The sequence below is a fragment of the Epinephelus fuscoguttatus genome, linkage group LG10 (genome assembly GCF_011397635.1).
Source record: "Epinephelus fuscoguttatus linkage group LG10, E.fuscoguttatus.final_Chr_v1".
NCBI classification, from domain to species: domain Eukaryota; kingdom Metazoa; phylum Chordata; class Actinopteri; order Perciformes; family Serranidae; genus Epinephelus; species Epinephelus fuscoguttatus.
The window spans coordinates 44,517,708-44,535,418 of record NC_064761.1 but is presented as its reverse complement, the minus strand read 5'-3'; the positions used below and the strand labels follow the sequence as shown (position 1 = coordinate 44,535,418).

General features: G+C 43.9%; 1 protein-coding gene across 1 annotated transcript; it reads right to left on the bottom strand.

Moving 5' to 3' along the window:
* On the bottom strand, positions 1-13,833 carry sgta (small glutamine rich tetratricopeptide repeat co-chaperone alpha). Its single transcript, XM_049588273.1, has 12 exons — positions 13,696-13,833; positions 11,456-11,602; positions 9,926-10,029; positions 9,722-9,821; positions 9,502-9,601; positions 6,335-6,439; positions 4,879-5,014; positions 4,725-4,787; positions 4,222-4,259; positions 3,970-4,137; positions 764-887; positions 1-504 (listed from the first exon to the last, which is right to left on the bottom strand). The coding sequence occupies exons 2-11, from the start codon at positions 11,553-11,555 to the stop codon at positions 776-778; spliced, it is 1,026 nt and encodes a 341-aa protein (XP_049444230.1). The 5' UTR covers positions 11,556-11,602; positions 13,696-13,833; the 3' UTR covers positions 1-504; positions 764-775.
* Positions 13,834-17,711: the final 3,878 nt, after the last annotated feature.

Here is a 17,711-nt window from a genome sequence, read left to right as displayed (position 1 = left end):
GAGGGTGTAAAATGTTGAGATGCTCTTTTTAATTGTCAGACTGTGTTTGAACAGTTCTCTGCCTCCTCACAGCTCAACCTGACACACACACACACACACACACACACACACACACACACACACACACACACACACACACACACACACACACACACACACACAGGTCCTGGACAAACACATTTAAAGTTACACTGTGTAGTTTTAAGAAGAAAGTTCTCTTTAACAGGTTCCTATTAGAGAATTATTGATTTATTGATTTATTAGAATTCATCTGTGTTTGATATCAAAGTGTTAAAGTCAAAATGTTCTTCCTAAAAACCACACAGAGCCGCAGGAAGTGGGTGTTTGTAGTTTTTGGTGACTGAATGAAGCTCCTCGTTCTCTCGTGCAGGAATTATTCAGTGATGGGGAAAAAAAAAACAAAAAACTTCCTTTTAGTCCTTCGAGTTAGAAATGACTCAAATCAACTCTTCCTCTTCTTCTTCACACACAAACATGTCCAACCTGAAACACAGACAGGAAGTGAAACATCAGTCATGTGGGACATTTTAGCAGTTTTTTCTTTTCCAGACATTTAATTAACTTTTTTTTTTTTTTTTTTTAATAATAATAAATCTGAACATTTTAATACCATTTTTGGACATTTCATTCCATTCGTTCACACAGCAGGTATTTAGGAAACAGCTGCATTAATATCTTCCCAGTATGACCTCATATATTTAGGATAGTTATTTTCTATCAGGTTATATTAATAAACATTTACTGTATCTGAGTGTCATGGCTGCTCCTCGTTTCCAGCGCTGGGCGTTCGGTTGCGGATTTGACTCCTCAGCTGTTCGATGAGTTCGGGGTTCTGCTGCTGCATCTGCTGAGCAAACTGCTGACCTCTGCAACACAAACACCACCGATGCATCAACCTCACAACTCGTTATGTATCGTTCTACAGGCCGACATGAGCAGAGGGCCGTTTAATTGGTCCTCTGTCCTTGTCCCAGTATACAAGCACAGGAGGGGGTGAATTAACACCTTATTGTCACTGCGTGTTCAGACACAAAGAGATTTGCTTTCTCTCATAAAAGAAAACTGTGTCATTCACTCAACACGCTCACATACCGACACATTTAAATAGGATAAAGATAAAATAGGAGCAATAAGGTGCTACAAACAGGACAAGATAAAGTGCTGATGCAGTTCTTGTACATCTGTCAATGGTGCAGTTTCAAATTATTGTGGTGGTGATGGGGTGATGGGAGAGTTCAGATTGTGTTTGGCTGTGGGGCAAAAATTGTTCCTTAATCTGGAGCTGCAGCATTTCAGGGCCCTGTAGCGTCTTCCAGAGGGGGTCGGGGGGGTCCAATAATTCTTGTGCTGTGTTGACCGCCCTCTGGAGAGCTGTCCTGCCTGCAGCTGAACAGTCCCCACACCAGGCCGTGACGCAGTACGTCAAGATGCTCTTCACTGAGCTGTAGAAAGACTCCTGAGGAAGTCTGGTCTCTGTTGGGCCTTTTTCACCACAGCAGTGTTTACAGTCCACTTGAGGTCCTCGCTGATGTGGGTTCCCAGGAATCTAAAACTAGGAACCCTCGAGGGTGGATTTGATGTACCACAGGACTCGTCTGTTATTGAGCCAAGTATGTGCGACTCCTCTACGATAGGTGGAGATATGCCCCCTTTCAGCTTGTTAGTATTGGACCTTTTTCCTGTTGACCTATTACGTCACAGACCAAACAATGGACAAACAAGTTAGCTACGGTTAGCTAGCAGCTAACTGCTACCATGGTGGACAACTTTACAGCTCTGTACATTTGGTGCGTCCAAAAAGTCACGGCTCTGGATGTAGATTTCTCCATGTTGTTACCGGCTTCTTCTTCTCTTACACATTTAATGCTATTGGACTTCCGGGTCAAAGCCCGGGGCGGAAACTGTGGAGCATGCTCAGAGCGCCTCGGCCAGTTTGGCTCTGATTGACTGTATACATGCAGGAGTCACATGACCTGGGTGTGTTAGTCCCACTGTGACACATTCACTGCAGGACCATTTCACTCACACTGACATGTTTACAGGGATTTTAATAAATCCATTTTCTCTGTCGTCATGGAAACAGACTGAGTGTTGCTTCAAAAAAGGCAAGAGAGGAAATCTGGCAGAAAATGATTGTGTGAATTCACAAGTTCATATATTTATCATGTCACTCTGTTTATTTCTAACGTGACAGCTGCTCACTGTGCAGCTCTGAAACTTAAAACCTGACGCAGCAGATTTAAACTCAACAACAGCATTAAGTTTACCGACACTGCCCCATGATGGCAGAGACGGGGAAATCACTTTAGTTTTTGGACAAATCAAAGTGAAATGAATTTTACTGAATATTATCTGTGATAAACACCAATGTTCTCACCAATATTCTAATCATGGTTCTATGCGCTGAACTTTACCAGCAGTTTGAAACAGACTTCAGCACGTCAGAGTCAATCTAACGTTATGGTACAATTACAATGATACTGCAGCAGTACTCCTGATTAATTTAGTGAAGTATATCTGTGTAATGCTACCTGGGACCAGAGAACACTACAAACACTTTCAGTCGTTCAGTAAAGCGGGATTTATACTACTGTGTTGAGCTGACCCTGTTCCTACAGTGACGGCTCTGCGTAGATGTGTCCCCTACACGCAACAACACGTCACAGTGACGCAGACCTCCTGTCTGTCTCTGTGAGCTGAAACCATTTCCCTCAGTGGAAACAAAGCTTTGATTTACTTTAATTTCACAGATAAGAAACAATAAATTGTGAAGACAATAAAGCCTCCACACACTGTGTGTGATTTATCCTGGCTGAAATATGAGCAGAGCAAATCTCTGCTAGCTGCTAGGCTAATTTATACAATGTAAAATGCCATAGGCTTGTGCTAATAATGTTAGCATGTTGTATTTGTGGGGAAAATGTGTCCAGATAAAGACAAGTGTTTGTCTGTGAATGCTGCGAGTTATAGTGAAGCTGATTTGTGTACTGCGTTTGATGTGAATAAGCCATGACTCATGTGTTTTTAATCAGTCAAACTTCACAGCACTTCAGAAACCCCACTGCTGACTGACCATTTGGAGGCGCAACAAAATAAAATTTCCCGAAAATGTTGTTGAGATATCATGTTCACAAGAATGGGACAGATGCAAGGTCACAATGACCTTGACCTCTGACCACCAAATTCTCATCAGTTCACTGCTGGGTCCAGGTGGACATCTGTGCTGAATTTGAAGAAATTCCTTTGAGGCGTTCTTGAGATGTTCACAAGGATGAGACGGACTGTATGTGCGTACTGACGGACAAACCGAAAACATAATGGCTCCGGCCTTCACCTGCGTAGCAATATTCCGCATCACTGATATATTGTAGGTTCCCGTGTAAATAAAAAAATTTTAAAAAAAACAAACAAACAAAAAAAACACAACACAACACGATGCATTCAGTCAGCTCGACTGTAAGTGCACGGCTTCGTTCTGTAGCATTACTGATGTAACGTTACGACTCAAGCACATTTATGGGATTCTCTCAGGTAAGAATCTGTTTCACTCAAAGACTAACGCATCTGAGTGACGCCATTTCCAAAAGAGCCAATCAGCGAAATGCGGTTTTCTTTTTTGTTTTAGCTGATTCGGAGCTAAAGCTCTGAACACAAACTGATCCTGACCAGTTCAGGTCTGCAGCAGCAGTTACCATGGTGATCCATCCAGGTTAAAACAGAGCCGCTGTCGTGACACACTGATCTCACCTGGTGGTACACACCTCAGGATGTGTGAACTTAATGTCAGGAAAAGGTCTGTTATGACATCATCACGTTTTAACTCGGCGAGAGAAGCTCAAAATAAACAAGCTAAACAACAAAGAAGCGTGTCATCCTTCACGTGTCTCTGGGAACTTAACGGTAAGAAATAATGATGTCATATTATGAACCCTCTGCTGCAGTACGTACGCTTGGATCAGTCCTGATAAATCTCCAGCTGCAGCAGCTCCGGGGGGCGCTGCACCTCCTCCTAGGCCTCCTCCTCCTCCTCCTAGGCCGCCTCCTCCTCCTCCTAGGCCGCCTCCTCCTCCTCCTCCAGGCATCCCACCGTACGCCCCTGACATCATCCCCGACATCCTGGATGAGAGGGAGGAGACAGGAAGTTAACCTCAAAAACCCAGAGAGGGAGAAACTGACGGAGAGAAAGTCAGATGAACTTACAGCTGCTGAACCTGAGGATTGTTCATCAGAGAGGACGCCTGCAGGGAGACACATGGACACATATTCAATAAAACTTTATTCAGGCTCACTGAGCACAGGATGTACAAGAAGAGGTCCCAAAATAAGACATTAAAAACAGAGCCGGATTGAAGTAGAATTGCTCAGTCACCAGCTCTCTAACCTCTAACCACTGACTTACAGTGAGGTGTTTCTATTATTTAGTCACATCCAGAAGAAGAGCTCGACCCACAGCGCGACCCTCACGTGTTCACACAGCGCGCCCCTCACGTGTTCACACAGCGCGCCCCTCACGTGTTCACACAGGGCGACCCTCAAATAAAACAATCTGCGCAAGTGAATTACATGTGAAGTCGATGTGAAGACACAAAAGCAGCGCAAATGGAGAAAGAATTTAGCGTCATACTCTCATTCGCAAGAGTTGAAAAATCTGAACCTAAGCAACCATTTTGCACCGCGATAGCCAATCAGCATTGAGATCTCACCATGTTCATGAAGCCGGGGTTACTGAGCAGACCGGCCAGATCGACTCCACCCATCCCTGCTGTCTGACAGAAAGACAAACAGAGAGTATAAGAACAGACTCATCACTGCAACACTGGTCACAACAACCTCCTTCTTCTTCTCTGGTGTTCTTACTGGACTGGACGTCTCCATCTTCTCCTCGGCGATCTTCAGGTTGGTTTTGTAGGTGTCGTTGTCGGGGTCGAGCTCCAGAGCTTTCTTATAGTAACTCACTGCTTCTGTGTGTTTGTTGAGGCTGGCCAGAGCCAAACTGAAACACAACGACACAGAGAGAGGACAGTGAACGCATCAGGACTCAGATTTGACTGTTCAATTTGAATACTTAACTATTTGTTCCTTTTTTACACGTAGAGTTTCAGAGTTCAGCGAATGTTTAGTGTGACAGCAACATTCACATTATATAGTAAACAAGCCAACTACGCTAACAATAGATTAGAAATGTGCGACTAGATTTTTTGCGGACACCAGATTTCAAACAAAAGCCAGAGGCGGTGTCGTATTACGATGCTGTGAGCTGTAAATTCACGACCTCCGAGCAGAAGAAAGACGATAATGTGATGTCAGAGTCTGACCAGGCAAAGCCTCTGTGTCTGCAGCTGCTTGTTCCAAAGAGGAGCGTAAAAGTGAAGAGTGCTCACTCTGTAGCAAAACCTGGGGGCGTCCCCAGAAGTACACTGCACACTGATGGGTGAAAAACAAAAAGAAGAATTAAAAAAAAGACTGGTAGACTTGAAGCAGTCCCAGTCGACCGAGGGGCCTCTGACTGATGACTTTGAGGAGGCAGCTCTACCAGAGACGTCAGTGTGAGCAGCTTCATGTAGGAGCTATTTTCTCTCATCTGAACTACACCTACCAACCGTATCACCACACTGAAGGAAGCGTGCATCTACTGCTAGCTCATGTCAACATTACAGCTCAGCTGAGGAGGACGCCATTAAGGTTTACATCTCACGCTGTCACGAGCCTCTCATCCATGAGTGGTTACATGCTGCCTTCTGGGTGGTGATACGATTGGAGGGTGTAGTTTAGTTACTTCTGACAGTTTCAGCTGTACAGCTGATACCACCAACACTCTGCAACTCACACCAAAACTATCTAACAGGTGAACAGCACTCGAGGAAAAATGTGTTTTTGATTTTGGGGTGAACTGTCCCTTTGATAAGGAGAGCCAGACGAAACACAGCGACACAGACAGACGTCTATAATCAGGAGACTCTTTAAAATATGAATCAATTAATCGTTTTACTGCTGTTGCTCTTGGCTGAAAACACACAACACTTCAGTGACATCTGACAAATTCATCTCATTTTCTAACAGAGACAGTTTGTCCTGTACACTTCCAGATCTTATTAGTCCACAAGGATCAGACAATATCTTTCCATCTTTAATCTTGTACACTCTGACAAGAAGATTTACAGAAGCCTGGAGGTGCCAACTGAAGAAAAAGCTGCTGCTCCTCAGCAGAGAAGAGGCTGTAAACAGAGTGAATTCAGAAAGCAGCAGCTGCTCTGATGCAGCGTACACTGCTGCTGTGTTCAGTGACTGTGGGAGAGAACGCTGGCTGTCTTACCCCATCCTCCCGTAGGCTTTGCTGTAGTTTGGGTCGATGCTGATGGCCTGTTCACAGTCCTGCACCGCTCCAGCATAGTTCCCCAGTTTACTGTACGCTGCAGCCCTGCAACACACACACACACACACACACACACACACACACACACACACAATAACACAGTTTAGTCTCATTTTTAAATGATAATTTCTGTCTCAGCTTTCAGTCAGCAACAGCACCAGAACAGCGTCTACATAAAAGGGACAGCCAGCAGTGTGACGTTTTGACGACGCCTTGTGTGTGCGGCCCGCCACCTGGATATTTAAAAAGCAGCTAGAAAGAAGTTAGCAGCTAACTCAAGAAGAAGAACAGCAGCTGAAAATGTCCCCAAACAGTGAAAAGGAGCTCCTCACCCTCCGAGCACAGGACGCGATCAGCCGTCATATAACAGGGACACTAAATGATGTTACTGACATGTGATGTCATTGTTATTGTTTATAAAAAGCAGCTGAAGCGTGTGTTTGTATGTCACTCTAGGGCAGGGGTCTGCAACCTTTGCCATTAAATGAGCCATTTTTGACCAAGAATAATTTGAAAAAATCTGTGTGGAGCCGCAAAACATGTTTGAGCCTTATAATCAAGGTAAATAGCCTATTAAGTCTAAATTAGCGTATACTTATGGTCTAAATAAGCATTCATTCATATGTTTTACCACAAGGTGGCCACTGTGCAGGGCACTATTAATAATTATCTGGTACTTAAATTTTGCAGAGCTGGCAGTGAGAGCAAACAAATCTGTCCACGCACTACTACATTCTCTATTTTATTCAATTTACTTTTTTGGATTTGGCATCCATAGCTAACCAGCCACTGCTATCGAGGTTCAGCAACATTTGATTCATAGAATGAATTTCCACAGACTTCTTTTCTCAAAGGCTCAAGGAGCCACTGGACAGGGGCTGAAGAGCCACAGGTTGCCTACCCCTGCTCTAGAGGCTGCTGTTGTGTTATGCCCAGTTCTGATCTGTAACGTTGACAGGAAGTGACCATCATGAGACGGCGTATCATCTCTAGTCAACGACTCTCTGTGCTTCTGATCTGTAACGCTGACAGGAAGTGACCACCATGAGACGGCGTATCATCTCTAGTCAACAACTCTCTGTGCTTCTGATCTGTAACGCTGACAGGAAGTGACCGCCATGAGACGGCGTATCATCTCTAGTCAACGACTCTCTGTGCTTCTGATCTGTAACGCTGACAGGAAGTGACCACCATGAGACGGCGTATCATCTCTAGTCAACAACTCTCTGTGCTTCTGATCTGTAACGCTGACAGGAAGTGACCACCATGAGACGGCGTATCATCTCTAGTCAACGACTCTCTGTGCTTCTGATCTGTAACGCTGACAGGAAGTGACCACCATGAGACGGCGTATCATCTCTAGTCAACGACTCTCTGCGCTTCTGATCTGTAACGCTGACAGGAAGTGACCACCATGAGACGGCGTATCATCTCTAGTCAACGACTCTCTGTACTTCTGATCTGTAACGCTGACAGGAAGTGACCGCCATGAGACGGCGTATCATCTCTAGTCAACGACTCTCTGTGCTTCTGATCTGTAACGTCGACAGGAAGTGACCGCCATGAGACGGCGTATCATCTCTAGTCAACGACTCTCTGTGCTTCTGATCTGTAACGCTGACAGGAAGTGACCGCCATGAGACGGCGTATCATCTCTAGTCAACAACTCTCTGCGCTTCTGATCTGTAACGTCGACAGGAAGTGACCACCATGAGACGGCGTATCATCTCTAGTCAACAACTCTCTGCGCTTCTGATCTGTAACGTCGACAGGAAGTGACCACCATGAGACGGCGTATCATCTCTAGTCAACGACTCTCTGCGCTTCTGATCTGTAACGCTGACAGGAAGTGACCACCATGAGACGGCGTATCATCTCTAGTCAACGACTCTCTGCGCTTCTGATCTGTAACGTTGACAGGAAGTGACCACCATGAGACGGCGTATCATCTCTAGTCAACGACTCTCTGCGCTTCTGATCTGTAACGTTGACAGGAAGTGACCACCATGAGACGGCGTATCATCTCTAGTCAACGACTCTCTGTGCTTCGTTCTGATTTGCAGCTTTTCAGACTTATTTTGTGGCTGAATATAATTTGTAGCTTCTTAAAATCTGAATGAGGATAGTGATAGTGAGATACTGGCTACAGTGATGAAACAAAACCAGCATCAGATGGACTGTATTCATAATCAGTACACCACAATAATATAAATAACCAGCGCCAATTCATCAGTCAGTGACAATGTGTGTGTGGGCGGGGCATAAGCACATACAGCCAGCAGCAGCAGCGACCCACCGTCTGACACCGGCACACCGTGAGGACGGAAACAGAGGGCTCTGTGGGGACGGAGCACCTGCTGCAGCGAGCCAACACGCCGTCTGTGGTCATTTTGACTTGATCAGCTGACTTCACTACAAGCTGATTGGCTGTTGAAACAGGTGACGTGCTTTAAAACCAGCTGAGTGTCAGGTGACATCATCAGCCGGTTTGAGTCAAGCTCAGACCGGCCAGTTCACACCGCTGACACTTTTCTCTCTAATGTTCTACAACGGTTTTGTCTCGTTGCCGATCTACATCACGCTCGCTGCGCTTCTTTTGATTCCGTGATGCTGGCATGTTGACTAAAATCACACACTGCAGCAACGTGATGCCGTCATTTGGTTCTGTGTAAAAATATGAAGGCAGCATGAAGAAGGCTTCAGACAACATCAGCTGAAACTGAGGAAGAAGAAGCCGCTGAGTCCAGAGCGAACGTCTGTTGAATACTCAAACTAACTTCACCACGATGCAGTGCGGCAGCTGCCACCGGACTGACCACAGAGTTTATGGTGCCGCTGTCGCGCTGTGCTGCTCTGTCTGTGTCCTTCTTTTAAGTCGCAAAGCTTTCAGTTATAAACATGTTTTCCACTGCGTAAGAAAATGGACGTGTGGCGTGAGAGTGTGAGAAAAGCATCAGTTATCAGGCTCTTATGATCAATCATGAGTTGGCGGCTGTACCCGGTGCACGTCAAGCTGAGAAACCTGAGCACGGCTCAGATTTTACATGCACTACCATACCGTAGTACTTGGAGCCCTGCTGATGACGAAGTGCTGATGACCCACTAACCTGTTGCAGTAATAGACGGCGTTCTGAGGGTTGATGGCGATGGCCTTTGAGTAAAACTCGACAGCAGCTGCAAAGTTCTCCACCTTCATTTGGTCGTTACCTGCACATCAAAACACATCACCTCAATACTGACAAATTCAATCCAGGAGAGAAACCAAAGACATCAGCAGCCTCTTTAAAGACGTCTGGGTGAGGCAGCGAGGAAGAGTTTCCTCCTCACCATCAGTTTTGAGAGTCTCGGCCTCGGCTCTCTGTTCCTCAGTGAGGGAGTTTGGAGGTTGTGGAGAGGAGTTGTTGTTGACCCGAGACTCAGACGGGAGCTGCAACATGCACACAAACACTGTAAGTCAGTCATCACTGCCTCAAAATACTTCAACATGTCCACATAAATATCCCAGAAACACTTCTAACCAGGCTCGTTCACCTTGGCTGTGGCTGAGGCGAAGATCTCTGGTAACGTCATGGGGACGGCGAGGCTCTGGTCGTCAGTCGAGACTTCAAACGCTGTCTCCAAACACTGGACAGCAACTGCAGAACGACAAACTCACTTTATTGACACACTGAGGAAACTATGACGAGACCAACAAAGAGAAAAGTCACGTTTAACAATCAGAGAACACATCAGAGTCATTCATCGAGTAAAGACACCAAGGCTACAAGTGCTGCTGACCGTCTCCTCTTTACTTCACACATCTTTGATTTGGGTTTTTCAGCAGCAAAATAGGTTGAAACTGTTGGGACGAGGTTTATACCTTAGTAAGTATCACAGTTTGACATGTCCTGATCAGAGTCCTTTTAGGGTGTTTTCACACATGGTCCTTTTCAGCCCTCTGAGTGGACTCAGAGCGTGTGTGGAATAAAAACAATAAATGTACAGTAGGTAAAGATCTTTCAGAATTTGGTTTATAAACATGTCGCTGCTCATTGGCTTACATCTCTGACACACCCACCAAACAAGAAGAGAGAGCAGAGAACAAGAGAGAACATACCTCAAAGCCTGTTTCACACTGTTTCGGTGAACATGTTGTGGCTTGGAAAACTTAACAAAGCGGTGCACAATGTTTTAAGGTTGAACATGCCCCACAAACACAAAACAACTGCCAGTTTTCTACCAGGAAATGACTGTTGTTGTTGGCGCAATGTCACAGTGATTCTGTCTATAAAGATCATTTGGGCACAAAAAAAGGAAACAAAATCAGTCTATAGACCCTTTAGGCCCGACGTCACGATGACGTCATGTTATCAGCTGGAGGTGCAGCTGCCTCTCCCCCACAGGGCTGTAGGCTCCATAGGAGTGTTAAAATGTGTTTGTCTTGTTGTGTTATTGGGAGCCAGAATAGAAGGAGTCATGGCTCAAAACCAGCCGCCACTGCCCGTCAACAAAAACAAAGACAACTATGGTTAAATGTGATAAGACCAAAGGACTGGACGGAGGCCATCATCAAAAATGCTCACATGTGACAGTGTCCAGAGTGCGCTCTGCTCAGTGCCCCCCTTATATAATGTAGGGGAAACACTGAATCAAGCAAGAGGACTAATGATGCCATTTTTTAAATTATATTGTAATCGTAATCGCAAATCATGATATTGTCCACTCAAATTGCAATCGCACATTTTTATCAAATCGTGCAGCACTACCACTAAGCCAGTGACGCCCCTGGGGGCTATTCCTTGTTAAACAAAAAAGGGTCTCGCCTTTTAACAAAAAGGTCGTTATAAACCCTTAATTCACTCAGTTAGATCCTGATCACATGGATGTTGTGTCAACCCAAACATGACCAAACAACAGACTCAGCAGCTGAGATGTGACCGCCTCCTCAGACTGAAATACGTCATGCAGTGCTACCACAACCTGTTAGTCGCAGTAAGAAATGGTGTCACCACCACACTGGTGATTCCACAGCGTGTCACATGCTGCTGGTCTTTGTCGTGTGTCCTTCCTCTGATGACTCACCTTCCAGACTCTCCTGGGCGCCTGAGCTCAGATTCCCTGACTGGAGCTGATCATGGAGGAACTGGAGGATGGAGAAAGCGAGGCGCTTGTTGTCTGTCATGGTGATGGAGGCTCAGACCTCTCTGTGGTCACTGAGGGAGAGAGACCCTGAAAATAACAACAAGGAAGACAGTCAGCCGGTCACGTTATCACGTCACCATGAAGAATTTCACTGCTGAACGACGGTCTTTTCATAAAACTGGGCCGTCTGTGCAGTAAAAAGACACAAACACTTCATAAATCTGTGCTTCAGAACCAGATAAAAACAGAAAATGGGTTGTGGCATTTGATTTTGCTCGAGGATAGAAAACCTACAACTACCAGAATGCACTGCACCGCACTGGACCAGCTGGTAACAAATGATATCATTAAACTATAAGCTAAAATATGTTCCTGAAAACATGCGAGGAGAGAAACAGGCAGCACAGTAACAGCATCTTGGTTTATATTTGATCAGTGGTGCTTAGTTTGATCTTATTTCATTCAGCCTCCATGTTCACTGTGCAGGAAACAGTGTGGTTCCCACTTCCTGTTCACAAACACTGGTGATTACAGTGGGTGAAAATGTCAGGGTAAGGCAATCAGAGGCAGAGTAAAAGCTGAGTTATGCTTTGGCATGCGAGACTTTTAATGAGCGTTGCATCTACGTGTGTTCATCTTATTAACACTGCAGTCACTGCTTGATCAGCCCACCGTCTGTCTGTGAGCGACAGATTCACCTCCCTCACTAGTTGCTACAGTGGCAGGGAAATAAAATCAGTGAATCAGTAAATACAAACACTTGGTTTCATCCCGTGGCGCCGACATGAAAACTTTTTTAGTTCAGTAAATGTCTGCTGTCAGTCAGCCTGGCGAAGGAAGCCTGACCGGCCCATAGATGTATGATGGCCTGGCCTCTGTCCTCTCAGCTCTGCAGGAGCTGCTGCTGACACACTGCTGCATCTGTGGACAGTGATGCTGGCGGAGTTTTGCCGTGGGGTTGGTGGGTGGTGGGCACTGGTTAGACGGACAGAGGTTTCCCACAGTTCATGGACACATACTGCCCTCACTGTTTGGATACAGAGCTGCATGAAAATGTGCGAAGTATCCCTTTATATGTCATGATGAAATTTACTTCTGCTACTTCGCATTAAACTAACTGTATTATATATTATATGTGATACTTAGATATTTGTACATGAGGATTCTCTCAGTGTGATATTAGCACTGTTACTGCAGTGAAGGATGTGAATACTTCTTCCACCACTGCCTCCCTCACAACACACAGTCACACTCAGTTGAGCCAACCCCCTTTAGCATTAGCTTGTAGAACATTCTAGCAACTCAGGCTAAGTATAACTCCGCATGACTGTCTTAGTAATGCTAACACCTGACAGCTAACTTTAGCCATCTCGGTATTTGAATCCTGATAACACAACAAACCGGCAGTAAGCAGACAATCAGAGCTGTGGGACGTTTCAAAGCAGCGCTGCCAGCTCACTCTGGACTTTAACTTATTTTCCATTAACAAATATCAGCAGCTTGCTTTTAGCTTAGCCTGCTAGCATACCAACATAAGGACTCAGGCTGACACCGGCTCTGTTCGCTTTTGTGTACAGCTGCTTGTACAATAAAGTTCATGCGAATCCCCTTTCAAAACTCTGTCCGTTTAACGCTGCCTTGTATATCGGCGGGAGAAAGCAGATGTAGAAATGAGATTAAGTTCATGGGTGGAAGCCTGCATGTCTGTAGGTAGCTTCGGCTCACAGTTGGCTCATCTGGCAGCAAGTCATCTCAACAGATTGTAGTTTAAACGTCAGATTTCTCATTTACGACAGCCGCTACATACCGTTAACTGCTACTCATTAATTACTTTATATTCCGGGGGGGAATCTGAACATTGGGCGAACCCGGTACGAGGCTGTTACTTGGTGTGTTTAACGTGTGCCGAATTGAAGAGCGGGTCTTGACAGTTCGTTACACATCTTCACTTTAGTTCTACCGTGCGGAGGGTTTCAGTCAGAAGCAAGGCCATGTTGTATTACCGGAGTTTTGAAAGAGGCTTGGCGTGACGTGTTCTCCGAACCACAAACGGCACGATGCTAACGGTTAGCGAGCTAGCTGGTCACATACCGTTGACATAACACAACTGACCGTATATTCACTGAAACGTGTCGTGGTGTCTAATATAGCGCGAGGACACGGTGATGTGTGTTTCCTACCAGCTGTCTCTGTGCTTCAGGTTTGGATTGGCCCGGTAACGTTAACGGATAAGTTCACGTTAGCTCCGCTCCTTCGGGTAACTGTTGCCGTCATTCAGCTAGCTAATAAGCTGGTCGCATACCTGATGTCGTCATGCGTAGGCGCCGGTGCAGTGTAGTTCGTGACCGGCGTCAAGTTAGAAAACTACCGGAAGTTTGGTAAACTTGCCTTCAGAATAAAAGCATTCAAAAATTGTTGTAATATTTCCTCCTTTTTTGAAAAAAAAAAAAAACTTCACTGAATACATTGAGTCTGTACATTCCAGATTATCGTTATAAAAGCTGAAGAAAACGTATTTTACAATATAAAAATAATGTAAAAATAAATTAAATTACACAACAAATAAAATATATAGATAAAAGAAAGAACCTTCAGCATCTGCTAAAAATGATGGAATAAAGCTGGAATGTCCAAATAATCTAACAGTTTTTGCCAATTTAAAATTGATAAGTTTAACATTTTCAACAATAATCAAGTGTGTCTTAAAGAAAAGATGAGATGAGATAAAATAAGAAAATTCTTTATTTGTCCTACAGTGGGGAAATAATAATAATAATAATAATAATAATAAGTAAAGCAAAATATAATAAATTAACAGGAAGACCAGTGTTCATATGTGTATATTTTTAAAATGTATTTTGATTTTGTTTTTATTGTTATAAATCTGTATTATTAAAGATATCAAAAGAAGGTAGTCTTTAAAGCCAAATTATTTTATGAATATGATCTTTTGCTTAAATAACTATCAGGTAAATTATGTACCTTTCATCAGATGAGAAATAGGGATTGTGAAAGATGAGATATATATCAGTTTCTGTTAGTGTGACATCTTCTTCTGAAATGTTCTGAAACGTTCCTCTGTAAGTCAAACCACAAAGAAGTGGCATGAAAAATAATCTACAGACACACACTCAGTCGTTTCCCCCTCACCATGACAAAAATACCTCTAATTGGTTTATTATAATTTCAGATACATCCACATATAAAAGGATTTGTATATAAGTAGCTGTATATATTATTTTATTTATTTTATTTTCCTCTAATTTTAAAATTTGTGTGAAATTTCAAATATCCTCTCAAAGTTGTCCAAACACCCGTCACATTACTTTGAGGATTCCCTTTTCTCACAACATTTTACAGATTAGACTATCAGCGCCCTCTGGTGGAGAAATCCTGTAATGCAGACACCATATCTCTGGATGATGCTGAACTTGTCTGACTGACAGAAGGAAACACTGACGCTGTGTTTATAAGACACTGCCTGACAGGTGAGGTGAGGTCATCAGGTCATCAGGTCATCCTTCTACCTCACCTGTCTTTAAAAATCAAATCCATGTCTCATCACACACCGTCACAGTCATGTTGATCATGTTTATCCCTGAAACTCCTCAGGTCAGCACTGAGCTCTGTAAATGAGCTTTAACTTAGTTCAGTCTGTTAAACGTCCCTCTGGTCTTTATTTTATAACTTATGACAAAGAACATCAACGCTGGAAGGAGACACACCATCCACCACCTCATTTACACCATAACGCAGGATTTATACTTCTGCATTGGATCAACGCCGTACCTCACGCTGTAGCCTGACGTGCCCCTCCCCAGAGATGTAACTCCACGTCACAGTGACGCAGACCTCCTGTCTGTCTCTGTGAGCTGAAACCATTTCCCTCAGTGGAAACAAAGCTTTGATTTACTTTAATTTCACAGATAAGAAACAATAAATTGTGAAGACAATAAAGCCTCCACACACTGTGTGTGATTTATCCTGGCTGAAATATGAGCAGAGCAAATCTCTGCTAGCTGCTAGGCTAATTTATACAATGTAAAATGCCATAGGCTTGTGCTAATAACGTTAGCATGTTGTATTTGTTTGGAAAACGCGTTTAGTATCAGACAGTTGTTCTGTCAGTGAACCTTGTGAGCTGTAATGGAGCTGAATTATGTAACGTTACCTTTGTTAAATGTTGCTGTTGTCCCTGGTTGTTTAATGTGTGTTTAATGTGTGTTTTGAATCAACTAAACTCTACAGCACTTCACGGAAACCACTGCCGCCGTCCAGTGTTTTGGAGGTGTAACTGCAGAGCGACACAGACACACCACGCACAAGTATAAATGCTCACAACAGCTTAGGGTCAGCCACACAAGTCTAACACAACACTCACACACTTTACAAAAAGACAGGTGAATTTGACAGATTCAGCAGGTAAGGTAAGGTAAGTAAGGTAAGGTAAGGTAAGGTAAGTAAGGTAAGGTAAGGTAAGGTAAACTTTATTGTCCCCTAAGGGAAATTCATCTTGGACACAGTGCTACATTTCATTGCTTCACAGGACGAGATAAAAACATCATCACAGGGACAGTTCTATCACATGAAACAGACATGGACTACATTTAACAATCACAACACAGAAACATACAGAGACGTCTAAAGTGCAAGACAAAGTGCTGAGTGCTGAAGTGCCGTGTGTTTAATGCACGTTGCTCGTTGCTCTATTGCACTAGTTTTCAACATTGTTCAACAGCTGAATGGAGGCTGGAACAAATGATAATTGGAGGCGGTTTGTTTTGCACTTTGGTATACGAAATCTTCTTCCTGATGGGAGAAGTTTGTATTCAGAGGACAGTGGGTGAGTAGAGTCTCAAGAGATTTTTGTTGCATGTTTCATGACTGACTGGTTATACAGATTCTCTGTGGACTCATATTGTCTCATACCTATTATCTGCATTGTTTTGTGCATATTGGCCAACCTGTTTTTCAGTTGCACTGATGGTTGCCATACCAGGCTGTGATTCCATATCTGATGAGTTTCTCTAAAATAGCTCTGTAAAAAATCAGCATGGTCTGCTTGCTAACCCCGTACAGCCTCCGTCGTCTCAAAAACACAGTCTCTGCTGCAGTTTGTTGCACAAGTTGTCAGTGTGTGCTGTCCAGCAAAGAAGGTTATCAATATGGACCCCTAAGTATCTGAATGTGTCACTAGTCACTTGCCTCGGGTCAAGAACCATCTCTTGTGTCTTTGTCACGTTTAAAACCAGATGTTTTTGTCACACCACTTAATGAAGGTGTTGATCTCATCGTGATATGCAAAAGAGTCCATGTCCTTATGCAGAAGACTCACAATTGCTGTGTCGTCTGCAAATTTAAAAATAAAATTATTAGCACATACTTTCCTGCAGTCATTGGTGTACAGTGTTGGTGAAAGCACACAGCCTTGTGTGGTGTGTGTCTGTAGATCATTTCCATCATCATCCTCACTGTGACCTCGTCACATGTCCACGTTTGGTCATGGACTTTCCACGTCCACATATGACGTCCAAGGTACCCTGGGTGTGTTGGTTGTTGACGTTCTGGGACGCCGTGTCAACTTCAGCCTGTTACATGCATTGTCTGTTTTCAAAATACACTTCTGTTTTCACAGGAAATGTACAGTTTGATACAGTCTCTTTCAAAATAAAAGCACTATGTCAGTACAACACCACCAACTGATGTTTTTTTGTCTCCTTCAACAACACACACGTGGTTACATTTAAAATAACAGGGTTCAGCTTTAGAATCTTACGGGACATGAACACCACTCTCCCGGGTGAGACTCCATGGTTGTTGGACCCATCCACCACCCTTAACTTTGGTCCTTGTCCCGCCACATTTCCTCTGATACCGCTGAGTGCTGTTAAACTATAATGGCGACCGGCTGCGTATCATGCTGACGTTAAAGGACTCCTCTTTTCGTTGGTTTCTGACGCTGAGAGTCAAAGTCACCGCCCAAGCACCAGATTTTGATGACTTCAGAGTGAGACTGGGCTTTTCTGTGTACAGCATGTTCCTGCTTTGGTTCATTCACAGATATGATTATTATTTATTGTTTTTATTGTCTACATGTTGTCGTTCTATAAACCTCACTCAGGGCAGATTTAGTTGTAACTTATTCTTTATTTAACTGTTTGGTCATTTTGCAGCTTTAATAGCTGTGTATCATTCT

Excerpts from the sequence above, each read along its gene's own strand:
- sgta (XM_049588273.1), bottom strand. The coding sequence starts at position 11,555 with ATGACAGACAACAAGCGCCTCGCTTTCTCCATCCTCCAGTTCCTCCAT. Across the intron at positions 9,822-9,925 it reads TCGCCTCAGCCACAGCCAAG|CTCCCGTCTGAGTCTCGGGT; the intron begins GTGAACGAGCCT and ends TGCATGTTGCAG. Across the intron at positions 5,015-6,334 it reads AAAGCCTACGGGAGGATGGG|TTTGGCTCTGGCCAGCCTCA; the intron begins GTAAGACAGCCA and ends GTTGTGTTTCAG.